The following is a 25,792-nucleotide window of genomic DNA, read 5'->3' on the forward strand; positions in this document are numbered from 1 at the left end:
CGGCCTGAGGCTGCACAGCTAGGCGGGGGAGACCAAGACCAGAGCATGGTCTCCTGACTCCTGACTCAGGGCTCCTGGTCACACTGTCACATCACGGTATTTTTGCCACTACGAGCAATCATGTTTCCCAGACCTCTGTCATTTGCGTTCTGCTGTCACAATTTTTGCAAAATCATGCCAACTATTATTTACTTAATTACTTAAAATTTAAAGAATTACTTATCAGTTCCAGTGCATTTGTTTATTTATTCATGCATTTATTTTAGAGACGGGGTCTCACTATGTTGCCCAGCCTGGTCTTGACTCCTGGGTTCAAGCAATCCTCCCGCCTCAGACTTCCAAGTAGCTGAAACTACAGGCATGTGCCACCATACCCAGCTATTCCAATGTATTTATTTTGAAAGGAAACTTTATATCACTCACCCAAATGACAGAAACCGGTATCTTTTGCCACAAATGAAGACTAACCACAACTTTGGTAATCAATTATAATAAATAGAATAAAAACATAACATTATTTAATTCTAGCTAGGTACTTTTACCTGGCAGAAAAATTTTTGTTTGTTTGTTTTTGTTTGTTTGGTTTTGTTTTTGCTTAAAAAGGAAGGTTGGCAAATATTAAAGAAACATATTGACACCCATCTAGACTTTCTCCCTGTGGTAATCAAAATGACAAAAAGAAGTCCTTTCTATGAGTTTCAATGTTAGTTATTGCTGTGTCCTTGACTTCCCTGGAGTCACCCCACAGCCACCAGTAGTGCGTGGCCAGCACTTGGGGGAGATTCCAGGTCATATGCTAATGGCTCAGGATAATTTTCCCAAAGCAGGCAAGGTAGGAGAGCTGAGGCCCGAAGAGAAGAGCCATGAAGTAGAGCCTTCTCCCCTCACCGAGGTGACCAGCCCCACGCCTGGCTGAACACTTTTTTAACTGGCATATTTAAGGTGGATGTTTCTGACTGAGCACCTACAGTTCTCTGGACTTACCAGGGCTTGCTGGGTGCTGAGCCCTGTGGAAGAATTGCCTTCTGTGGCCAACCTGGAGAGGGCCCCCAGGAAGTCCCCAAGCTTCTTTCATATCTACCTGGGGTCCTAATCAGCTCTCAGGAGGTCCCACAGTGCTGGGAGCAGAGTTGGGGTGCTCAGGGGTAGCCAGGGACCCTTCCCTCCTTCTTCCTCCTTCCTGACCACACCAGAAGCTCAGCAAGACTGGACGAGTTCCAGAAGATCCAGGGCTCAGCTTCAGGTACCAGCTTTAACACAAGTCCCTGTTTTCTCAGCCCCAATTGTGTGTACTCAGTGGTGCGTTTAGACCAAAGGGTGGCTGGAGAGGAACCAAACAGTCACATTCCCATTACTCACTGCACCTTCATTCTCACTGTCCTGGCCAGGACAGAACAGTTGTCATGACCACAAGATCTCCTTGCCACAGGCATGGCATCCCTTGGCACAGATGGTCTTCCAGCCCAGGTCTTTGGGCATTAGAATTGTGACACATGGCTAAGTAACTACACACTTCTTAAATGTCTTCAAGAACCTCCCACAGTTGGCTCAAAGAAGAAGGGCTGGCACCTCCTGTGTCTGGAACCACTGGGGATGGGGTCTTCCAGGAGTCGGGGCCAGCAACTGGCCAGAGATGCTAGAATTTCTGTAGAGGGCCCCTTAGCTACAGAAACTTTTTGCCCTGTAGACTTTGTTTGTGTCACCAAACTCTGGTAGCAGAGTGGCTGGAGGATAATCACTGTAAGAGACACCAAAGACCTGAGTCCTGGCTTAGGGTCTGCCCCATCTTAGCTGTGTGGCCTTGGACCAGCCTAAGGTTTTCTGAGCTTAATATGCTCACAAACAGAACAAAGCTACTGCTCTCTGCCCTGCCACCTCATTGGCCAGGTGGGAGATAATCACAAGGTGATGAACAGGGAAGCCCTTTGCACACTGGGAAGCGCCACACCAGTGATGGTGTTCAGGATATGCTCAAGCAACTTCCAAAGACCTTCCCTACCTGAGTCCACTTTTGGCATGGGATGTGTGTCCCATGTGAGCAAGTGGGGACTGCATATAGAAGTGTGTGTGTCCATGTGTGAGCGTGCATGTGCACATGCTCATCTTCCAAAGGTGAGATCTGTTACCCAAGCACTGAAGGGCCCAGCCAAGTGTCTCTCCCTTCATGTAAAATTCTTGACTAACAGGCCAGGCACAGTGGCTCACACCTGTAATCCCAGCACTCTGGGAGACTGAGGCAGGAGGACAACTTGAGGCCAGAAGTTTGAGACCAGCCTGGGCAACACAGGGAGACCCTGTCTCACAAAAAATTTAAAACTCAGCTGGGCATGGTGGTGTGCACCTGTAGTCCCATCTGCTTGAGAGGCTGAGTTGGGAGGATTGCTTGAGCCCAGGAGGTTGAGGCTGCAGTGAGCCATGGTGGCACCACTCCACTCCAGCCTGGGCTACAGAGCTGGCTCAAACAAGCAAACCAACAAAAAAACTTTGACTAACCAGCAGGAGTGGTTTCTTTCCACTGTTGGGTCTCTAGGGAGCTCTTTTCTGGGCCAGGTAAGCACCTGCCCTTCAGGATGCTGCCACCTCCCAGCCTTTGGCTCTCCTCTTCCCAGGGCTGGAAAGCACCTCCTGGTCCACTGCGTGGGGTGGCTCTGGGGCCAGCCAGCCTCTCCCTCCAACTTCCTAGCATAGGGTGGGGGGCATCTGGCCCAGTGGGATCTTCCTGACCCTCAAGGGTGCTCTTCCGGGGTGCTGGCCCATCATCCAGGACTCCAGGAGATATCAGCATGGCCCCCTCAGCTTTCCCTCTTCATGATGAACCATCACTGGGACAGTTGAACCAGCCTCTGGGTTTGAAAGCCAGAAGCTATGACCTCAGAACACGGGGCTCCTGAAGGGCAGAATGACCATGGCTTCCACTTGTCTGGGGCCATGGAAGGGAGATGGCTGAGGGCCAGGGGTCCTCCACCACTCGGGCTGTGAGAGCTGCGTTTGAAGTGGCAAACGCCTGCCAAGGATTTCCCTTCTGAAAGGAAACAGACATATCTGTGTATGAAATCTTAGGTCCTTGTTTGCAAACCCATTCTAGCAGTGTTAGGAGCTGAGAAAAAACCTATTTCTCAGGTGCAGAGGGGGAAAGGTAAAAGAGAAGCATTTCGGAAAGCCTGCTTTTTCCCACAGTGCAGTAAATAGACAGGGAGCAGGAAGTGGAGACGGAGCTGGTGCAGGAGCTGGCATAGCTGCGTGTTCGTGTTGATGGAGCGCCAGGTGTCGGCTAGGCACTGGGCTGCACAGTGCATGTTACCCCCACACCAGGCTTAGGAACTGCCATGGACCTGACCTTTGCAGGCAGGTGTAGAGCCTGGAGCCCAAGAGGCTAAGATGCCTTCTTTATCCCAGAATTGGGGCCTCACTGGAGAAAGCAGCATCTTCCCAAAAGACCCACAAACTACAAAGTTTTATAGGATATTTTCTGCTTAGAAAAGTTGTCCTCAGTTATCCATAGACATTTGTTAATACTGGCGTGATTGAAGTATGCTCACCATTTCTGCTTTTCAAAGCTTGTAAGGGACTCTGACCATTATTAGCCAGATCTCTGGGGAAGTCTCTACTCTGAGGACAGGCACCAAAACTTTTACATTTTTTTACATTTAAAAACTTCAGGTGGCAACATGTGCCTGCACTGGGCATCAGGGTGTTTATGGCTTCTGCTGTGCCTTCTGTCAGTGGACACTTAGCGACTTCAGTTCAAGCACTTAGCAAGTGCCTTCTGGAGTTCTCACCTGGGTGGGCACTGCTGGTCTCGGGGTGCTGGCGATGGCATTGTGGGTGCAGCTCCCTCTGCCTTTGAGGACCCACAGTGAAGCACACCCACCACACCTCCTCGAAGGCCAAATGGTATTGTTCTGTGTCCAGACGTCAGGGCTTCTGAGCAGTGGAGCTGCTCTGCCCAAAGCAGTGTGCCAGGAAAAGAAAGGAGGGCCAGCCCAGGGTGGAACCCACTGCTTCTTAGAGAAGGAGCCGTGCCCAGAGGAGTCAGGAGGCAGGGATCAACACTTCCCCTGCTGAAGTCCCATCTGTTGTGACTCAGGCCCCAGTGGTTCCCATGCTGACTCAGACTGCTGAATAAGCAGCCACCCCTACCCCTTTGGGAAGATTCTCGACCTCCTGGAGCCCTGTGTGCCCCATTCTCGGCAGCCTTGCTGGGAGATCACCTGCACTCTCCAAACCCCAGAGAGGGTGAGAGCAGAGCCACTAAGCCACATGCGAGGTGCTCCTTGTGACAGGTCAGCTCTACCCAATCCCCCAGTCTTGACTGAAATCCCAGCAAGATGAATAAGGGTCACTACATGCCTAGTACATGAGAGCCCCTTACCTGGGCACTGAGTGGGGAGTGGCAGGTACTAGGCAAGTGGCAAATGGAACCTGTCCTTGAAAGGCATCTAATCAAGGTTCTTTCTCCAGCAAGCCCTCACCAGGCCTGAGAGGCACGAGGACTCCATGAAACTGTGCGTGCACTCCCTTTCATGGAAAGGGCCTTGGGAGATCACGCTGCTGAAGATGGCCCTGTTGGACACTGCTGGGTGTGTGACTCAGCAGGCAGACCAGGGTGTGTCTCACTGGAGAACAGGTTTGGCCGGCCCCACCCTGCTGGCAGAAGCTTGGTTTCAAAATGGGCTAATAGCTGGGGACACAGACACTCTTTTCATCTTGTCCCGCCAGGAACATACCCAGCTCCCAAGGAGTTCGGCAGCTTCTGTCTGTCCAGCTAGAGCTGGATAAAATTCTCTGGGTTCAACCACCCAGTTGCTTTGCTCAGGTCAAGGGGTAAAGGGAAGAATTCTGGACATCACAGCTGGACCCATGCCATGCACCAGCACAGGCTGCCTCACCCTGCCTAGAACGGCCCTACCTCCTGCCAGCCCACTTTACTCATGGTGCCTCTTCTCTCTTCTGTGCCCTGGAGGCTGTGGGAATTCCAGTGCCATCAGCATCCTGAATCTCCATCCCTAGCACAAATTCTCACAGTCAGTCCACCTTTCACTGAGCTCTTGCTGTGAGCTCAGCCCTGTTTTAGGACAATTAAGGGCATCTTTACCCTGGAGAGCTCAGGGAAAGGACAGAAACCTACATTAGCAACTAGAAAACAAACAAGACCAGAGGCCCCTGGCTGTAAGGGCAAATAATTCCAATTCTGGTTGTTATGGAGACAGGGCTGGGTTAGAACAAGCCTTTTAGAGATGACAGGTTGAGAAGAGGCCTTAGAGAAATATAGTATTTGGGAGGCGGCAGGTGAGGAAAAGCTGTTCAGGGTGGAGGAGCATCTGAACAGAAGCAGGGAGCCCAGGATGTGGCTGAGGTCATGGGGCAGCTTAGTGTGCTGGGGAGGGGAAGGGATGGCTGGACAGGCAGGGTGGGGCTGGGCTGAGGAGTTTGTCTTGTAAGGAGCAGACACTGTAGGTTCTCCAGCGTGGCAAGGGCTGATGAAAGCTTTCCCTGAGGAGGGTGGAGTGATGGCATCACAAGGCAGGGACCAGAGCCCTGGGGGCTGGGCAGGGGCCGTGTGGGGGCACTGGAGTGGCCTGGTGGTAAGCTGATGGGAGCCAGAGCCAGGGCCTGGGCAGCAGGGGTGTAAAAGAGGAGAGTCAGTGAGGACCCTGTAATGGAAGGACAGGAGGATGCCATCTCTTTTTGAATGGTTACTACCCTATGTGATGATTTGGGCAATCAGGAGCTTTTCCAGCTTTGGGGGCCACTCCACACTGAATGGCTCTCTCAAAGGGCAACTGGTCATATTCAGTTCTTTGAGGCCCTGGATCTGGGGCTTGTATTGCTTCACTGGGACTGTCTCCTTGCCTATAAAGGAGGGGTTGGCCTCTGAGAGCTTCCTGACTTAATGAGGGACAGGAATAGAGGGGAGCTTTCAGTGTGGGGTTAAAACATCCCACTTCTCCAAGAAGGAAGGGGAGAAGGGGAATTACACAAGCAGGTGGCAGAGCAGGGACCAGCTGGGGGGCTCCTAGCTAAAAGCGGCTTTTCCTGGCTCACCTCGGAGAGTGAGAACCCTCGAAAGCCCCACTGGTCTCCAGTGAAGAAACATGTCTCTCGGAACGCTCTGGATTTCTGTCTGGCTGTGCAGTCTAGCCTGCTGTCTGGCAGAGTAATCAACTCTGCTCCCAGGAAATTGAGTTTCCAGCCTCTGGAATGTTCTGATCCATGGGATAACCAGACAAGAGGTTGTGTGTGTGTCACTGTCCTTTGTATTCAAAGAGCCAGGCACTGCCAGCAGATTGCCATCTGAATGTGGGGGTGTGGCTGGGAGAGCCGGCCTTGGCAGTGAAGCTCTCCCACCTGCAACAGGCACACGTGCACTGTCCTTGCATCCTTTTCTGGCTGCAGGTGCTCGCCCAGGACCTGGAAGACAGTGTTTGGAAATGTGTGGAGGCATTTTGCAATGCACATTTTGAAATGTTTGGGGGCATTTTGCAATGACTGTGAGGCATTACTGGCATTTAGAGCCTGGAGGCTGGGGCACTAAACATCCTGGGATGCTTGGGACAGCCTATACAAAGAACTGTTCTGCCTCAGGTGCCGACAGCACCCACGTAAAGAAACACTGCATCATTTGTGATAAAGCCTGGCTTCACTCGAGGTGCTCCATCTGGGCAGACCATTCTCCTCCACTTTTCTGAGACGTATTTAGAACTGTTTTGTGTCTGTGGGGTGAGACTAGCATGGGGCTCTGATACTGGTGCACACACCTTTCCTGGACTGTCTTGGCTTCCTGGGTTCATCCTCCCTCTTATGACACCTGGTAGCTCCTTTAGGTATGTCACAGGTGACATACAATCTCTCTTTTAGGAACCAAGTCCTAAGGCAGCCAACCTGTGCCCAATCTAAGAGTCAGAGGGATACGATGTCCCTACTGAGCAAACACTCACGTCATGGACCGTCCTGAGTGCTTTTCTAACATTAGTTCATTGGATTCTCCCAACAATCCTCTATGTTGGGTATAATTATACTAGTTTTACAGATGGAAAAACTGAGGCACTGGGCAACTGACAAGGCCAGGGCAGGCTGGCTCCAGAGTCTGTGTTCTTGACCCTGGGTCTTCCTCCACTTTGTAGGTCTCAGCCCAGTGAACTGGAGGAAGCACCTCGATTCCCAGGCAGTTGCTGCCATTTCAGTCTCCAAGGCTGCAGGCTTCATTCAGGTCCCAGGCCATTTGTGCAGGGAGAGCTGGTAGCAGTTCACCTCCTCATGCCTTGGAGGGAATCCAGGCCCCCTCATGGTACTTGGGGAGGATGGGGTCTAATGAGAGGAGACTTTACTCCTGCTCGTCAAAGTGACAGCAAAAGGCCATGATGATTGGAAAGAGTCATACTCAGCTGTCCTCAGGCAGCACAGCCCACCAGCACCATGACACTAGGAGCTGGGGTGGAATTCCCAGGAATTCGTGATGCCACTGGGGTGTGGCTGACGGTGGGAGGCTGGGAAATGCAGTCCTACGGGGACGTCCCTGCCTTCCCTACCTTGCCCGCTCCCCTGTGGGTGCAGCCAGTGCGCATTTCCTGTGGGCAGCCCACCCTGGCTGAGACTTGGCAAGGCTGCTAGCTGCTCCTTTTCCTAGCACACGAAAGCAAAGCCCAAAGCCACTGAGAGGCTCAATCAGCATGATCACATCTTTGCTGGGTTTGGGCCAGGATGAGCGTTTGGGCTTCTCATCAGGTGTCTGAGATGACGTCCAAGCGTGTCCTTTACGGAGAACAAGGGTGCTCCTTGTTGTGTTTCCATTTAAGGCTTAGCTGGCTCTTCGCCCTTTGGCAATGCTGGGCTTCCCCCTCCGTGTTGTCATCTGCCACCTTCCTTCCCCTGAGAGGAGAATGGAGGGTGTGGCCATTTATAAAGGCTTTCATGGCATATTTTGCCTGTAATCTGCAGGACACGCATTCCATACCCAGATGCTCAGAAAATTGCCCAGCTCCTCTCCCCATGCCTTGTGATTGTCCATCTATGCCTCTCCCAACAACCAGACACCAGTTCTCTTTGGGGTAGGTTGGTTTGACCCAGTTTGGGGAAGAAAATTGTGCCTGCCTGAGTGCACAGCTGTGTGTGTGGATGAAGGAGATGAGCAGGCCATTGCCAAGGTTAACAGTCTGTGGCTTCTGAGTTTTGGATGCAACTTCTGACTGGTGGTTTGACACCCAGTCTTTCTGGGAGCTCAAACCATGGGAGTTTCCTGCTGTCTGTGACTCCCTGCAGAGATGAAAAAGGACCAAGTTGAGTGTCAGCCCCTCCCCAGCCTTGTATGGCTAGATCTGGTGTGGAAGGGAATTACCCAGTTGCCTAACGACCTCCTCTAAACACACATATACTCTCTCTCTCTGTCTCTCTTCCTTTCTCTCTCTCTCTCTCTCTCTCTCTCCCCCCCCCCTCTCTCAGGGAGGGGCAGGGGTGGGCAGGCAGGCCCTGGGTTGCTGGGTTTGGCCCTGGCCCATCCCAGCAAAGGTGAGTCCCAAGTCAGCACCTGTGTGAAGACATTTTTTATCAGACTCGATGTTGATCCCCTACTCTGAGAACAAGTTGGAGCAGGTCAGACCCACCAGCTTGTGAGCTCCTGGGAAAGTCCTCCTCGGAGAGTTCTGTTCCAGAGCTAATTCTCACCAAGTCTCCAACCTCACAGGCTCGTCCCAAGGAGGCCAACTCCCCACTTGGGCTCACACAGAGCCCCTGGGGCACCTCATTGTCTGTTGTATGTTTTCATGCTGAATTGAGCCTCTGCCCAGGCTTCTCCCCATTGCCAGCCTGACAACAAAGCCCAGGAGGCCCTCCCTGTACCCAACCCTGCAGCCCCAGGCCTGCCTCCATGTGTGCAAGCAGGCCCCTAGCTCACAGTCCCTTGTGAAAGGGCCCAGGGAGCAGGAATATTGTCCCTGTTTGGCCTTTGAGGTGATCTGTTACCCTTTGCTTCTTGCCCTGGAAGAGGGGAGGCAAGATGAAGAGTCTAGCAGAAAAGAACAGTAGAAAACAGTCTGGCCAGAATAGAAGTTTCTGTGTGCTGAGTATAAGGGGCCAAAGAAGGCTGGCTATGTGAGAAGCTGCTGGTGTCTGGGAATGGCATAGGGCTTGGAGACCCAGGCTCAAGTCTGGGTTTTATCCTTTCCTCACTGAGTGACTACTAGAAGGTCACTTTTCTCTGGGCCTCCAACTCCCCCTCCTGGACTGTACCATGTGGGATTAGATCAGAGGTTGTCAAACTTTTTTGACAGCAATTCACAGTAATAAATGCATTGTATGTTGCAATCCAGTACCCATACACTGTTTCACAAAACAATGTGTGACTTTACTACCTGCACTGCACTCTGATATTTTATATTCCAGGATATATTATTCTATTCCATCTTTTTAAAAATGATGGTCACAGTCTTCTAAATTGACTTTATAATCCATAATGCGTCACAGTCTGCAGTCAGAAAAGTAATATATCAGATGATGGCTCAGGTTCCTTCCACGCCAAACATTCTGGGATTCTCTGAGCGTTATTATGGGGGCTGGGGAGGGCTGTATCTCATGCCCTGCTGGATCCAGGACCACCATTTAGGAACCTTGACTGAACTATTTCTCCCTTTCCCTGGCCAGATCTACAATGGAACCCTCAAGCGGGAGCCTGACAACAGGCGCTTCAGCTCCTACAGCCAGATGGAGAACTGGAGCCGACACTATCCCCGGGGCAGCTGTAACACCACCGGAGCAGGCAGTGACATCTGCTTCATGCAGAAAATCAAGGCGAGCCGCAGTGAGCCCGACCTCTACTGTGACCCACGGGGCACCCTGCGCAAGGGCACGCTGGGCAGCAAGGGCCACAAGACCACCCAGAACCGCTACAGCTTTTACAGCACCTGCAGTGGTCAGAAGGCCGTGAAGAAGTGCCCTGTGCGCCCACCCTCCTGTGCCTCCAAGCAGGACCCCGTGTATGTCCCGCCCATCTCCTGCAATAAGGACCTGTCCTTCAGCCACTCTAGGGCCAGCTCCAAGTGAGTGCTGCTGGGCTGGGTTGGGGAGCCAGGAGGGCCAGTGGGGAGACACACCCTTAGCCTGACTGCACCCTGCAAACATCTCCTGGGATGACAGGAGAGACATAGCATCTGTCCCTGGGGAGTTCATTGTCCCTGATGTGATGGACTCCCTGATGGGGAGAACCTGGCCCGATGGGCCCTTGACCTCAAGAAGTTCTTAGAGTGAAGCTGAAACAGACATCGACTGTGTAGGTTTTAAAGGTCACAGTTTATGAACAGAGGGAGGTTAATGGTTTTCAAAGTGTGTTCCTCCAATCAGCAACATCAGCATCACCCAGGAATTTGTTAGAAATGCTCATGTGGGGACCCACCCTAACACTGGGAAAGGGGCCCGGCAATGCATATTTTAACAAGCCCTTCAGTGATTCTGATTTACACTAGAGTTTGAGAACCTCTGATCTTAGGTATGTAAATCTCTATCCATGTTCTGAGAGAGCAAAGGAATATGCCCCTGTACGGACGATGGGAAAAGAATGGGTTTTAGGTTATGTTATAACATAACCTAAAACATAACCTGTAAATCCAAAAGACAAATAGGATGAATAGACATAAAAACTAAGGGACATGGCCTGGGTGTGGTGGCTCACACCTGTAATCCCAGCACTTTGGGAGGCTGAGGCAGGAGTGGGTAGAGGGTGCTTGAGCTCAAGAGTTTGAGACCAGCCTGAACAACATGATGAAACCCTATGTCTACAAACAAATACAAAAATTAGCCAAGCATGGTGGCAGGCACCTGTAGTCCCAGCTACTCGGAAGGCTGAGGCAAGAGAATCACTTAAGCCCAGGAGGTGGAGGTGGCAGTGAGCTGAGATAGTGCCACTGCACTCCAGCCCAGGCAACAGAGTGAGACTGTCTCAAACAAACAAACAAACAACAACAACAACAAAAACCCTGAGGGACTTCATGGGGCTTCATGATCTAGTGCTACAGAATGGAGCACAACTCCTGTGCATAGATGTTGATGGCCATCACCCAGAGGGAATAAAGGACACCGAATGGGGTGCGCCGTTAGGAACCATAGACGCAGAGGTGTTGTGAGTGGCATTGAGCCTGCCCTTCAGTGCTGGGGGCTCCCTGAACCTTTGAACTGTCCTTCATCACCACCTACTGCTCATTGTTATTTGTTTGGCAGACGTTTGCCGAGCATCTACTACATGCCAGACTCTTTGGCGAGTGCAGGGAACAGCAACCCTGATAGGGACAACCCAGAGCTGTTCTGGAGTTACACAATTAACTCCTTTTCAGAGAGCCTCAGGAGCTTTGCATTCTTTGTCTTTAATCCTCACACCCCTCACCAGGCAGGCATGAATATTCCTGAGGAGAAAACAAGGCACAGAGATGTTAAGCAGCTTGTCCAAGGCCACACAGCTGGCTCTCCATCCTGTGCTCTTCCCTACCAATACCGCACTGTTCTGAAAATAAGCAGGACCCCATTGTAGAGCTAGACTTTTCCTAACTACTTGAAGGCTGTAAGGCGTATTTAGGATGATCTGGAGAAGAACTTAGAAACCGCTCTCTCTTAGAGGCTGATCAGGGCAGCCTCTGGCTTCAGCTCATTGCCCCAACCAGAGACCCTGAGTGGAGGTTCTAGGTGAGATATGGAAGGGATGAGTGTCAAGCCATTTTACTGATGAATGCAGTGACCTTCTCTCAATGCAGGCAACAGTTCTACTAACTCAGTGCCAGAGAGCTCTGCTCCTCAGGTGGTTTTCTTAGAAATGAAGTTGGGTTGCTGTAGCTAAAACCATGATTATTTATTGACCACCAGGTATGTCAAAGCATGAGGAGAGGGCTCCCTCTCTGAATGCTGGACACAGCCAGTCACCACCCTGTGACTCTACACCAAGGGAACTGGAGAGGTTCTTAGAAGACAGGTTTCCCTTCCCTAGGAACGCTTCACAGAGGTGGGGCTTCAGCAGGGCCAGTGGCGTGCCTTGAGGCATGCCTGAGACCTGGCCAGGGTCCAGTGAAGGGGACAGTCTTGCTGGAGCAGACCCTGGATAGGGGCTGGGGAATATTCATAGTGCAGCCAGGTTATTAGGTTAAAACATATGAAATGTCTGGTTTTATGGCTCAAAAAAGGTTGACTACAGACATTTCCTATGATTCAACCCAATACCTGCCCCTGGATATCAGGCTAAGCTGTTTAAACTTGAACCTGAAGCATGGAGAAGCCACTGATGGTTTCTGAGCTAGAGAACAACACAGTGAACAGGGTTTTAGGACCACTTATCTAGTAAAAAGGGTAAGAATTTTAGATGGGGGAGCTTGAGGAAGAAAGCCAAATATGGCAGTCCCTTGCTGCCATTAAAGTGATCAAGATCAGGAAATTGGTGGCTGTAAGAATGGGAAGAAAGGACAGATGTGAAAATTTTTGTGTAAGCCCAGCTGGACTTGGGGATGGATAGATGGACGGACGGATGGATGTATGGATGGTTGGATGGATGGATGAATGGATGGATGTATGGACAGATGGGTGGATAGATGGATGCATGGACGGATGGATGGATAGATGGATGGATAGACAAATGAATGGATGGATGGATGGATGGATGGATGGATGGATGGATGGATGGATGGATGGGATCATGGCCATTGTCTTCCATTTTCCTAATACCAGGCACAAACAAGAGAGATGGCAAGGTGGGTGGGAAGCTTCCCCTCAGGGAATAGGGAGGAGTTTTTCCTCAGTGCAGAGATAACATACCTGCTTGGACATTAACTGTGACCAGGGGTTCACTATTCTCACATGGGGCAAATCCAGTTCACTATTCTCACATGGGGCAAATCCAGGGGTTCACTATTCTCACATGGGGCAAATCCACCCAACATCCAGTGGGTGTAGCTTTCCCTTCTCTGGAGGAGAGGAACCGTTCCCAGGGGTATTCTCCAGGTGGGCCCAGACTGCGATTAGGCTGTGGCAGCTTAGGGTACCAGGAGGAATTCTGAGCCCCCTCAGCAGGGCTCCCAGCCCACCCTGTAACTACCCCCACTGCCCATTCTTCACAGGATCTGCAGTGAGGACATCGAGTGCAGTGGGCTGACCATCCCCAAGGCTGTGCAGTACCTGAGCTCCCAGGATGAGAAGTACCAGGCCATTGGGGCCTATTACATCCAGCATACCTGCTTCCAGGATGAATCTGCCAAGCAACAGGTAGCTTGCTGCATACCTTCCTCCTTGGTGGGCCTGCGCAGGGCCTGGGTGTATCAGCCTGACTCTGTTCTTAGAGATGGGTGGGGGCATCTGCAGTTGGCTTCTTCTTGCCCTGCCCAGCTGCCAGGGGCCTTCACATTGCCCAAGGTTAGAGCTGGGCATCTTAACTTTCTGCAGAGCAAAGCCCTCTGTTTAAGTGGACATTAGGCATGTACACTTCCTCCACTGGTCGTGGAAGAGATACTTCAATGCCAGCCATAGGTTCAACAGAAACCCCCTTTCTCAAATCCCACTAAAGAACATGACTGCTCCCCACCTCTCAACTCCTGCCCTCCTACCCGCTTCCTCTCTCCCACTCCCCTTCTCTCTCCAGGCATTTTACGGTAGAAAACAGGGCCTGTTGATGCCTCCAAAGCTTTGCTGGTGGGAAGGACACTACAGGGCTCTTCAGTTCAGCCCGAGGATGTAGTCAGAAACGTGTTTCCCAGAGTCCCGGATAAGATCGTATCCGTTTCTATGTCTGTGTTCTGCTTTAGGGTTTTGAAATGTATTTACATTCACTTTCTTGTCAGGTCCTCACCATCATTCTCCAGAGGAAGAAAGCAGGACTCAGGAAAGAGGAGGGACCCTAGCTGAGGGTCTCCCAGCTAGGATATGGGAGCTAGGATATGGGAGCTAGGATCTGCATCCAGGTCTTTTGCCTCCTGGTCTGGGTCAGTTATCATGACCTCACACTGCTTATTTATTTTGGTAGACTTGAATATTTCTGAACTGATAGATTTTTTGGTCTGAAAAAAAAAATCAGCTTTGAGTAGACAATAACTAGATCAGCCTCATCTCCCTTGACCAGGCAGTGTGGCGACTCTCTCCTGGCAGGTCTATCAGCTGGGAGGCATCTGCAAGCTGGTGGACCTCCTCCGCAGCCCCAACCAGAACGTCCAGCAGGCCGCGGCGGGGGCCCTGCGCAACCTGGTGTTCAGGAGCACCACCAACAAGCTGGAGACCCGGAGGCAGAATGGGATCCGCGAGGCAGTCACCCTCCTGAGGAGAACTGGGAACGCCGAGATCCAGAAGCAGCTGACTGGTAGGACGCCACAGCCATGGAGAGCCAGCGTGGGGGCTGTGCAAGGCCACTGGCTATGGCCCCAGACTGGGGTGCAAGTCAACCTCTCCAGGCTGGGCCAAGACACAGCTGTACAGATTTGACCCAGGGCCAATATCCTGAGAGTCTAGTGACACTGGCCTTGGACCAATTAGGGGTGTCCAGAGGGTGACCTTGGGTGGTGTGCACACACACAAGGGGTCACCATCTTTTTGAGGTTAAAGAGCAAAAGGAGGAAGGCTGATGTCCAGGCAAGATCCATATTCCACAAGCCCTGGGATTCCCAGGTGATGGAAAGAGAGTAAGACTGAAGGGGGAAGGGGTTAACAGGTCTTAAGCACCTACGCTGTGTTCAAGAAATATGGTAAGCACTCAAGGTCGGGGGCACAAGAGGAAGAGGTCACCATGAAGACCTAGAATTGGACTGGGAAGATCAGACCATGTACAGAGTAACAATTGATAAGTATTTCTGGAATAACTTTTAGATGGAAAAGAGACTGCGTTAGAAGATTCCAAGTGCCAAAATTTACACTAAAAACCACTGATCAATCAAACGTTTTTTGATCACTTTCCACATGCATAATTTTGGCCTTGACAGAGAACTCTGAGATGTTCCCTGCCCTCAAGGAACCTTCAGTCTGGTTGGAACATTGAGAAATGGTCTCATGAAACAGTCAGACAATAGGTTCTATAGACCAGGGCTACCTGGAAGGTGACATTTCAGTAGGGCCCATTTGCTAGAGTCCAGGCTGGGGCTGTTACCTCGGTCCCTAGGGCATCCTAAGCCTGGCACAAATTGGGATGATGGTCTCTGCCCCCCAGGACTGCTCTGGAACCTGTCTTCCACTGACGAGCTGAAGGAGGAGCTCATTGCCGACGCCCTGCCTGTTCTGGCCGACCGCGTCATCATCCCCTTCTCTGGCTGGTGCGATGGCAATAGCAACATGTCCCGGGAAGTGGTGGACCCTGAGGTCTTCTTCAATGCCACAGGCTGCTTGAGGTGAGAGAAGAAGATACATGGGGTCTTTCTGTGCCAGCCTCGGGTCCTTCCCCAGACAGCCCCATCTCAGACAACATTCAGCCAGTGCATAGAACATAACAGACAACCTGGCACTCGCTCTTATGGGCAGGCTGCAAGACACAGGGACTCAGACCTTCCTAACTTCCCTGGATCTGGATAAGGCCCAGGACCCTACCACCCGCTTTGAGAGAATGCAGCGGACATTAATCAGGAATCTGAGTGTGAAATGCCTGGATCTGAATATCCAAACTGGTTCAACCATTTCCCTCCTCCACCCCATGAAAAAATGCATTTCTTGTGCTATCTTGAAGAGTGTTCTTTTAGACAAAAGTCTACCGATGGGTTGCTAATGAGTCACTTCCCAGCTGTGGTGTTAAAACTGTTTGCCATGTTCATTGGCATGAAGATAGCACTGCTTTGCCCAAAGTTGCCTAAGTTCCGTACCAGGGTGTGGCAAAGCTCCTGTGGGGCTGGTGGGAGGGCTTGTTCTAGAACCAGAGGTTTACAAGCTGGCGAGAGGGGTAGGTGTGGAGGGGCGGCTTGTACAGGGCTTGGAACCCTGGAGCAGGATCCCTTTTAGGGTCCCAGCTCGCTTTAATGGGAGTTGTCTTTCCCAGCTCCTGAGAACCGCCCCCCCCCCAGAGTGGTGGGTGCAGCTGGCATGTGCCTCTGTGTCTCAACTTGTGTTTCTCCCTGCCAGCCTCCAGTAGCAGCCTCCAGGAAGCAGAGAGGCTGGGGAGATGAAAAGTGAGGGTAATTAAGAGTTTTATGGGGTTGATGTGCTATTGGTAGCAATAGCAGCCACACCCCACCTGCACCAGGCTGATGAGCCCAGATTGCTTGGGAATGAGCCTACTGCTAGGGGCAGAACACGGCTTGGGTGGAGAGAGAGCTTCTGGTGCCCAGCCTGGCCACCCCCAGCTCCACTTCTGATCCAGCATCAGCAGAGCTTCTTCCTGCCCCACAGAAAGAGACTGGGCATGTGGGAGCTTCTGGCTCTTGTTCCACAAACGGCTGCTAGTAGCAGGGTGTGGGCCTTGGGCTGCAGCTGCAGAGGGACCATTGCCACATGGAGCCATTGCCAGTTATAAAGTTACTGGGCAGAGTGAAGGAGGAGAAGAACTGAGTGCAAATGAGCCCTCATTTCAGCCTCGGCCAGGGCCAGGCGGAATTGGCTGAATGGTTTCTCTTTCCTTCTTTTTTCATCTTTTCCTCCCTTCATTCCTTTCCTCCCTTTCCTCTTCTCCTTCCTTCCTCCTACTACAACTTCCAATCTCCACCCCGTCGTCTCCTCTCTGCCCTCCCCTCCCCTGCCTGTTCTCTCTCCTTCCTGTCCCACACCACACTTTCTTGTCTCTACCTTTCCTGTTCTCTCTTCCCCCTTTCTCTGCCCTCTCCCACTCTCTGTTCTCTTCCCCAGGAACCTGAGCTCGGCCGATGCAGGCCGCCAGACCATGCGTAACTACTCAGGGCTCATTGATTCCCTCATGGCCTATGTCCAGAACTGTGTAGCGGCCAGCCGCTGTGACGACAAGGTGAGTGCATCCCCTGGTGGCACCCTGACCCCTAGGCCCAGACCCCTACTTTTCTGGGTGCCTTTGAGGCCTGGCCCAGTGACAAGACAGTAGCACAGAGCCAGGGGTGGTAGAAGGGGCATCTGGATGCAGGGCCCAGTGTGGCTACAGGGGTGGGCTCTGAGGACAGCGTGCCCATGCAAATCCACTCTCCCTCACTTAGAAGTGTAGTCGATGCAGCTGCTTCCCTCATCTCTCTGTTCCCCAGTTCACTCTTCACTCTAATGGAAATGGTCATAATCATATCAACTCATGGGTTGTCTGAAAGGCTCGATTAGTTAATAAGCAAAACACGAAGAGGGCCTGGCACAGAGGAAGTTCCCAGCAAGTATCTGCTGGCTGCACTTCACTGGCGGTGCCGAGCCCTGTCCTGAGGCCCCGTGCCCTGCCCCACAGCCCCGAGGAATCCATACTGGTGCCCCCAGGGCTTAGTGTCCCCCCTGAGACTCTTTCTGCCACTGCTATCTTCCCACTGCCTCCCAGAAAAGCCATTGGCAGGGTCACCTTCCTGCCCTCTCTGGACTTCTGGACACACAGCACAAACAGAGAGAAAACAAAATCGTGGAGGGCAGATAAAGAGAAGGCTGAGATGTCCCCACCATGGCAGGACAGTGGCTCAGGAGATAGTGAGGTCCAGCAGGCCCCAGACCGCCAGGGGACTGGCTGGCATCACAGCATCTGGGTTCTCAGCACAGTTTCCGTGAGGAGGGATTTTATCTCCTGCTCCCTCCACTGGAAACAGCAGCAGGGTCGCAGAGGAGAGCAGTGACGCTGGGCTGCTCGGCCTGGTTCCAACTGGCAAGATGCTTTTCTGCTCTGGGCACAACATCCCCAACACCTATGTAACCCCAAGCCCTGGAAGTCAGATTCCCTTAGGCCCCAGCAAGGGCCAAACATCATTAGAAGGGTAAATCTGCTGCCCCCAAACCCTAGTCCTGGAGGTTTACCAAAGGAGATTGACAAAGATCTGGGCCCATGCCAGGATGAAGCCCTGGGTTCCAGGTGCTGCTGTTTGTTGACTTAGCACCGCTGACATTGACAGCTAAGGACTGGCCCATAGGAAGAAGGAATGATGGGGGCACTAGATGGCTTTGGAATCTAGAGGCATGGGGCTTCTTCTGGAGGAGTTTGTTCTGGGAAAAAAGACACATTCTTCAGCATCCCAGTCTACCCATTGGCATGTTGTCCATAGCAGTCCTACTGCACGCTAGGCCCTATGATAAGTGCTTTCTCTGTATCATCTTCCCAATACCCTAGTGAAGTGGATGAATGCAGTCCCATTTTACAATTGAGATAGCTGAGGCCCAGAGAAGTGAGGCCAGTCAAGTTCATGCAGCGAGGAAATGACAGATTCAAACTCAGGTCCCAGAGGTAGCCCTGGAAGACTTTCCAGGCTGAGAGTGTGGTGGTGCCTGCGCTCATCTTTCCCGATGCAGCCCAGGTGCCTCTGCTCTCTTATTAGTTAGGGTAGGTGGTAGGCCAGGAGCCTGTCTGGCTGGGCAGAGGCTCAGGCCCATGCCTTTCCTTGGTCCCCAGTCTGTGGAAAACTGTATGTGTGTCCTGCACAACCTCTCCTACCGCCTGGATGCTGAGGTGCCCACCCGCTACCGCCAGCTGGAGTATAACGCCCGCAACACCTACACTGAGAAGTCCTCCACTGGCTGCTTCAGCAACAAGAGTGACAAGATGATGGTGAGTACAGCATTGGCAGGGCCAGGGCCCGCCCCATCGAGCATCCCACCAGGAGCCAGTGCTTCATCTGCCCTTTCCTCTGGGCCCTCCTGGAGCCTGAAACCAGCCCTAAGGGACAGGCCCGTGCTGACGCCTTGGCCTGGGGCTCATGCTGCATGCCAGGAGCTGAGTAGAGGCCATTCATCTTGCACAAGGGGGAATCTGTTCTTGGAAGTGTAAGGGCTCAGACCACCTTAGAGGTCTAAAACTCCAGCCCTCTGTTTGCAGGCCTTGGTCTTTCTTACTGTATAATGGATCAAGTCTCCCCCATCTTCTCCCTTGCCCTTGAGAATCTGAGGAAAGCCAGAACTCTCACCCTTTCTGGCCTTGGTTCCCAACATCTCCTGAGCTCTCCCAGGCTTCCCCAGAAGCAGAAGACTGCCGGGGATGGGTAGTCAGGCCTCTTTCACTGGGCCCAGCTGTGGAATCCAGGTCCCAGACCACCCCTGTTGGCCCAGGCTGGGTCAAACCTACTGTCTGAGTCTGGAAGAGGAGGAAGCATCATGATGGGAGAGCCCAAAGCAGCCCCACGTATCTGGAAGGTTTGGGCCAAGGCTGCCCTGGGGCACAGCTCCCAAGATGCCAGGATGCTCTCTTCTCCCACATCCTGGGATGGTCTGGAAGACAATGGCCCATTCCTGCATCCCATGGAGCTGCTGCAGTGCGTAGAGGAAAGGGGTGCAGCGGGGTTGTCCTAGGCTCCCTGCCTCCGCAGGCGCTTCCTCAGCTCACCCTGTCTGGAACCACGACCCTGAGGCTGGGGAAACAGGGACAGAATGCCTGGGTTGTGTCCTCTCATGAGGCTCCCACTGACCCCCCGACCTGCTCTTTCTCTTCAGAACAACAACTACGACTGCCCCCTGCCCGAGGAAGAGACCAACCCCAAGGGCAGTGGCTGGCTGTACCATTCAGATGCCATCCGCACCTACCTGAACCTCATGGGCAAAAGCAAGAAAGATGCCACCCTGGAGGCCTGTGCGGGTGCCCTGCAGAACCTGACAGCCAGCAAGGGGCTGGTGAGTGGGGCTGTACCTTCTCTCCCGCAGTGGCCCCATCCTCCAGCCACCGTCCAGGCTCCGCTCCCTCCTTTTCCCCCCAGCCTGTCCCCTGGCTTCGGAGCCTCCCGTGAGCAGAGTGCCTGGCATATGCTGGGCTCTGGGCTGAGCACTGGGGAAACACCTCTGCCCTTTAGGAGCTGCTGGGGGGTGCAGAGTGGGTGGGCCCACTAACGCTGGATTCTGTCCATGCCCACACAACCCTCTTGGGCACATGGTTCCTGGTCCCTGGCTGGCCTCCTGGGTTCTGCTTGAGGTTAGGGAATGGGGTGGAGAGGGTGTTTGGCAAAAGGAGTTTCCCATTTGTTGAACTGACAAAGGTGGAAAAAGAGGGTTTAGGGTCCAAGCAGGTCCAGAGAAGACTGGACAGAATTCGTGCAGATGTTAAGGCCAAATGTATGTAGCTTTGAGGGCACAGTGATATGGGGCAAAGCCAGAAGAAACCTGTTTGCAATCAAGAAGAGTTGAGATGGGCCAGATGGCCAACTGTTCTCCAGCTTTACTTAAGACAAGGGAACCGAGCAGCAGCAGCACTAGAGTGGACCAAGGGCAGAGAACTTCTGTGGCCATGAGGAGTGAGGCTGGGCAGCTCTGAGAACGCCAAATCAACCTAGACCTGTTACACTTGGGGTGGCTCTGTTGCTTAGAGGTCTGGGTGAACTGGGCTACCTCTAGGGGACCCCAGTTCTGTCTCCATGTGGGCCCAGACCCTTTCTTAGCCCTCTTTTCTCAAGCAAGCCCTCAACAAATATGTGTTGGATTCTAAAGAGGTAAGAAAGTTGGAAGAAGAAGGCCAGCTGTATAACTGACAAATACCCTTGACCGTATAGTTTCACATGGGCAGATAGTATGGGGAGACATAATGGGGGCAGCGCTGAGACAGTGGGGTGAGAGAGCAGCGTTGGACACTTGGGTTAGTCTAGAAGCTGACTCTGGGTTACTATGAGTAGGGGAAAAGAAACTTCCCTCTCTCCACCCATCTGGTCTGCAGGCTGATCAGGGAGACAGGATCAGGGCTGGGAAAGGGGAGGTGCATGTTAGCCTATGTTTCTGTTGTTACCCACATGTGAGCAGATTTCTGTGTCTGCCAGTGCTTCCAACGTGAAAGAGAAAGCGTTCTGGGATGTCTGCCTTTGGGATTCCTTGCCCCTTTCTGCCTGCCATGGTGCCGGGGAAGCCACAGGCTAGCTCCTTAACTGTTCCTTCTCTCTTAGATGTCCAGTGGCATGAGCCAGTTGATTGGGCTGAAGGAAAAGGGCCTGCCACAAATTGCCCGCCTCCTGCAATCTGGCAACTCTGATGTGGTGCGGTCTGGAGCCTCCCTCCTGAGCAACATGTCCCGCCACCCTGTGCTGCACAGAGTGATGGGTAAGGTCCCTCTCTCTCCTCCCCCTCTAGCTGAGACATGGCAGGCTCTCTGCAATTCAAAGCCTGCTTGAAGGTCATCTTTTAAGCCATTCCCTGGGATGAGCTTTCCAGGAAAGGAAGCAGGCCAAAGACAGGTGTGGAGACAGGAGTGGGGAGCCTGTCACCTGAGGGCTGGGAGCAGATCTGCAAAAGTCCTATCTGGGTCTCTGAGCCCTGAGCTTGAGCTGCCAGGAAGCCCTGAGGGCCCCCTGGCTCAGAGCCTGGCAGAAGGCTATCCAAGAGTGTGGCCCCAGAGGGAACCCCTCAGCCCCTCCTTCCCCAGTCATCCTGACCCTGTGCCCCAACTCCTTCCTCTCCCAGGGAACCAGGTGTTCCCAGAGGTGACCAGGCTCCTCACCAGCCACACTGGCAATACCAACAACTCTGAAGACATCTTATCCTCGGCCTGCTACACCGTGAGGAACCTGATGGCCTCGCAGCCACAGCTGGCCAAGCAGTACTTCTCCAGCAGCATGCTCAACAACATCATCAACCTGTGCCGCAGCAGGTGGGCGGGGGGTGCTCCCACAGGCTGCGCCCCAGTCAGAGCCCCTCCTCACCCTGCACAGCAGGAGGCAGTCCCGCAGCTCTCCATGGAGCAGGGATAGCACCCAGGGCAGGGGGAGCCAGGGACGGGGGAGGCTTGAATGGAGGAGAAGTTCCAGAAGCTGAGAGTGCGTGGAGCGAAGGGTCCAGCATCCAGGCCCCAGGGCTGCACGGAAGGAAGAGGCAACACACTGGGCCAGCAGGAGGCATGGGGCAGCAGGTCCAACTGAATAGGGACTTTATCCTATTCTGTGGGGCTGCCTCTTCCCAGGACAAGGCTGGGGACTGGAGTGGAAGAGCACTGCCCCCTCATGGCCCCTGAGGAGAGTCCTGGGGTGCTCTAGGTGGGCAGGGTCATGGGGTTGTGCCCACTGTGTAGGGTGACCAGGCTCACCACACCCCAATGGGGCTTCTCTCTTTTGCACACCTGAGGCCTCCTCTGAGGCCTCCCCTGTGTCCAGTCCCTGGCAGTGGGGGTGGGAGGGAAGAGGGTGTTCCTTCTCACGCCTCCTGGAATCTCATCTCACAAATGCACTTTTCACCTGCCCAGTGCCTCACCCAAGGCCGCAGAAGCTGCCCGGCTTCTCCTGTCTGACATGTGGTCCAGCAAGGAACTGCAGGGTGTCCTCAGACAGGTAAGAGCCCAGGACATCATCCTCTTCTGAGGTTCTTCCTGCTCATGAGCAGAGGACCTGGCATATGCTGGGCTCTGGGCTGGGCACTGGAGAAACGCCCCTGCCCTTCGGGACAGTCTGAGAAACAAAGACAGCTTCTACATGAAAATGAATGTGATGAACATTCTGATCAAGTCTCTGGGCTCTGGGATCTGCGAGGGGTGCTGAGAACATGGAGGGCAGAGGAAATCAAGGAAATGTGTGACAGGCCCGGGGTGGGATCCTTTAGCAGCAAACTGAAAAGCAGAGTGGACAAAAAGCACACAAGTCTTTTGAGGACATGGGGTGCGCTCCAGCTAGAAATGTAGGTTTGGGCTAGGTTACAAAGCCCTTTTAATTTCAGACTGAGGAGCTTGGATTTGCACTTTTGGCACCGGGGAGCCATTCAAAGTTTTGAATAGAGGGTCTCATGATCAAAGCAGCACTAGAAAGACTAATCCCACACGTGTGAGCCAGGCAGGGTGGGCTGAGAAGCCTGGAGCCTGCTGTCCTTGTCCTGTGGTGACCTTGGCCTCCTCAACCCCTCCCCACCTAGCCAGGGGCAGAGTCCTCTAGGGTATAAGGTCTTGTTGTAGGACATCTTCACATGGCCCCTTCTTTCCCATTCCTCAGTGATGAGCATGGACATAAAGGACAGGAGGTGGAAGAAACGGAGCAGTGGGGCTGATTAGGCTGGAGCTTTTAGCTTGAAGACTATGGTTACATTCACAAAGACAGATCAGACGTGGAGAGGCTGAGAAGGCTTTGAGATGGGAGGAAGAGGGATCCCAATTTGGAGAGGTTGAGTTTGGAAGACTTGGATGGGAGACCAGGCTGGAGGTGGTGTGGGCCCTGGCAGAGGGGCCAGAGCTACCATACAGAGTGGAGCTTTGTTCAGGCAGGCGAAGCCATGAGAACAGGCAAGACCACCATGGGATGCATGTGTATGGAAAAGTCTTGAGGGACAGGGCAGAAATATGAAGACCATCCGCTGGGGACAAGGAGCAAAGGCCAGGGAAATGGGGAACTGTGTAGGGTGCCAGAAGGGGCTGAAGACCTGGTGAGAAGAGGAAGCTCTAAGGAAGGCAGGGCATCAGTTCCCAGCGCTACCTAGAGGACCAGGGGATGGACACTGGGAAAGGCCCTGGATCTGGTGCTTCAGAAGTCTCTGGAGCCCTTCAGGAGCACTGCTGGCCAAGCAAAGAGAGCCCCATGGGGCCTGCTGCAGGGGGCAAGGCAGTGGGTGGGGATGGATGTGGAGTTGCTGAGAGGAGATGCTGCTCACTGCAATTTAGCCTGGAGAAGAAGAAGCCAAAGAGTGGGTAAAAAGAGATCTGTTTAAAGACAGAGGGGACTCAAGCATCTCTGTCATGGGAAGAGAGGGAGTAGGCAAAGGAGGGAGAAAGACAGGGATGGAGGACAGAGAAGCCTGAGGATCGGTTGAGCAGCCTGGGGCAGAAGGAATTTCCTCCAGCACAGCAGGGGACAATAGGGAGACCCATGAACCCATGGTGTCCAAAGATGATTGGGGAAATCTGAAGGTCACAGCAAAGAGTGGCCCTTGTTCTCCATGTGACATTGCAGAGCTCCTTTCCAACAGCACTGCAGTGGGGGTGGGCTTGGCAAATGGCAGCTGCCAGATAGACAAAGGGAGACGGGGAGGCAGGTAAGGAGGACTGGTGAGAGCTTCCTCCCACTGTGTAATGGTGGTCCAAAGCATTCAGCTTACCCCAAAACACAAATGGAGTCCACCCCTGGCCTAAGACACACAGAGAATCCACTGACATCCCTCTTGGTGGGAATTCCCTTCTACACATGCCTTTGGGAACCAGCGTCCCCATTCAGTCTCCACTCCTCCCTCTAGCTGTGCTTGACAACCGTCCTGGGCACGATCTAGTTGGTGCTTCTGTTCCCAAAGGGCCTTCACATCCATCATGCATTGAGTTGTCACAAGCACAGGTGAGACAGGCCACATGGCTTGTATCCATTTTGCTGAATAGGGAATCAGGGTCCAAGGACTTTGTCTTGATTCAGTGAGTCAGGACATGAGCCAAGCTCGACAGGAATGAGCATGCAAATCTGCAGAAGAAAAATGGCATCATGTAATACATGCCTAAAGACAGGAGGAGCAGGGCTTTGAACCAGCTGCTGTTTCGGATCGCCTATGCCATCTCCCCTCCTGTTTCCACAGGTCAGTGATGGCTGGCTTGGTGCTCAGAGCTCAGGGCTGGCAGCAGGACTCTCTTTTCAAGGGCACCTGGGCCTATTGCTGCATTCAAATCATGCTGTCCACGTTCACTTGGAAGCATGTATTGAGCACCTGCTGTATGCTGGGAGAAATAACAGGAACAAGACTCACTCTCCATCCAGCAGGCACTTAGGGGCTAGCGGGGCTGGAGGTGGAGAACAGACAAGTAAATAGAACCTTCTAGCACAGCAGCTTCTTACCAGTGCCAGCCCCCTGCTCCTTTGTTTGAGAAACACTGGGCATGTCTTCTCTGCCCAAGAGCTGTTGCCAGAATTGTTTAAAAAAAAAAAAAAAGATAGAGATGGTCAGAGAGAAGAACAACTGACAACGTCTCTAATCTGATTTTGATTGTTGCTCTGTTTTAAAAATAATACTAACCTAAATCCTCATGCCTTGACTCAGGGTTCTGCAAATGCAAGTAGGAAATTCAAATGTGTCAGTGGAAGTTCAAACACATTTCACCAACTCGTGGAGAGTTATTATGTTTGGTAGCACATTTACTGAGGCCGGTTTTAGCCCTGACACATGTACTTAGCAATAAGAGCGGAGGCTATGTGAGCCGAGGATGCTCTGGGAGGGCAGTGGGCAGTGTCTGACCCCACAGCAAGCCCCAAACAGTTTTGTGTCATTTGGTTGCTGTTTCTCCCTTTGCAGCAAGGTTTCGATAGGAACATGCTGGGGACCTTAGCTGGGGCCAACAGCCTCAGGAACTTCACCTCCCGATTCTAAGAAGAGGCTGTCCAAACAAGTTAGGCTTGCAGGTAAGAATCAATCGCCCCACCCTCAGGGCAAAGGATGCCTCCGGGACCACTGCAACAGCCTCAGCCAGTCTCAGAGACAGAGGCTAGGCCTGTGCTCCCAGGGACACAGAAGCATCCTTTCACCCGGCTCTGGACAACACAGGCAGTTGTGTAGACTGCTTGGCTGGGAACGTGGGTTGTCCCACCTTCAGGACGTTAGGGGTGTATAATGTCCTGGGAGTGTCAGAGGGGTCAGAGGGTCTGGGCAGGACTGCTAGGTACGAATGTGTAGGTTGCACACTGAACAACACAGGTGGTGCCATTCACATGGACTACAGTGAGTTCTACAATATAGATAACGGGAGTTCTAGAATATGTCATTCTGGGCTTGGTCATCCACATCTCACTTTTTTATCCTTTTATAATTCACTTTCCAGTCTCTGCACATGCCCAGTATGGACAAGTTTATTTCCAGCTGATGATTCTAG

The 25,792-nt window shown here is 52.7% G+C and overlaps 1 protein-coding gene across 2 annotated transcripts in view; it reads left to right on the plus strand.

Annotated features, from left to right (window-relative positions):
• The window catches only part of PKP1 (plakophilin 1), a 49,474-nt gene that overhangs the window by 19,697 nt on the left and 3,985 nt on the right, over positions 1 to 25,792 (plus strand). Inside the window, exons 3-14 of one of the 2 annotated variants that reach the window (XM_078002648.1) lie at positions 9,637 to 10,031; positions 13,083 to 13,227; positions 14,104 to 14,311; positions 15,152 to 15,329; positions 16,318 to 16,380; positions 16,771 to 16,885; positions 18,461 to 18,616; positions 19,495 to 19,671; positions 20,925 to 21,078; positions 21,439 to 21,625; positions 22,214 to 22,298; positions 25,219 to 25,325. In XM_078002648.1, the coding sequence (XP_077858774.1) occupies positions 9,637 to 10,031; positions 13,083 to 13,227; positions 14,104 to 14,311; positions 15,152 to 15,329; positions 16,318 to 16,380; positions 16,771 to 16,885; positions 18,461 to 18,616; positions 19,495 to 19,671; positions 20,925 to 21,078; positions 21,439 to 21,625; positions 22,214 to 22,298; positions 25,219 to 25,293 (1,938 nt within the window). In that variant the 3' untranslated portion in view covers positions 25,294 to 25,325. The remainder of the gene's footprint in view (positions 1 to 9,636; positions 10,032 to 13,082; positions 13,228 to 14,103; positions 14,312 to 15,151; positions 15,330 to 16,317; positions 16,381 to 16,770; positions 16,886 to 18,460; positions 18,617 to 19,494; positions 19,672 to 20,924; positions 21,079 to 21,438; positions 21,626 to 22,213; positions 22,299 to 25,218; positions 25,326 to 25,792) is intronic. The other variant, XM_015120414.3, reaches the window with a different exon arrangement.

This window comes from Macaca mulatta, chromosome 1 (genome assembly GCF_049350105.2).
Source record: "Macaca mulatta isolate MMU2019108-1 chromosome 1, T2T-MMU8v2.0, whole genome shotgun sequence".
NCBI classification, from domain to species: Eukaryota; Metazoa; Chordata; class Mammalia; order Primates; family Cercopithecidae; genus Macaca; species Macaca mulatta.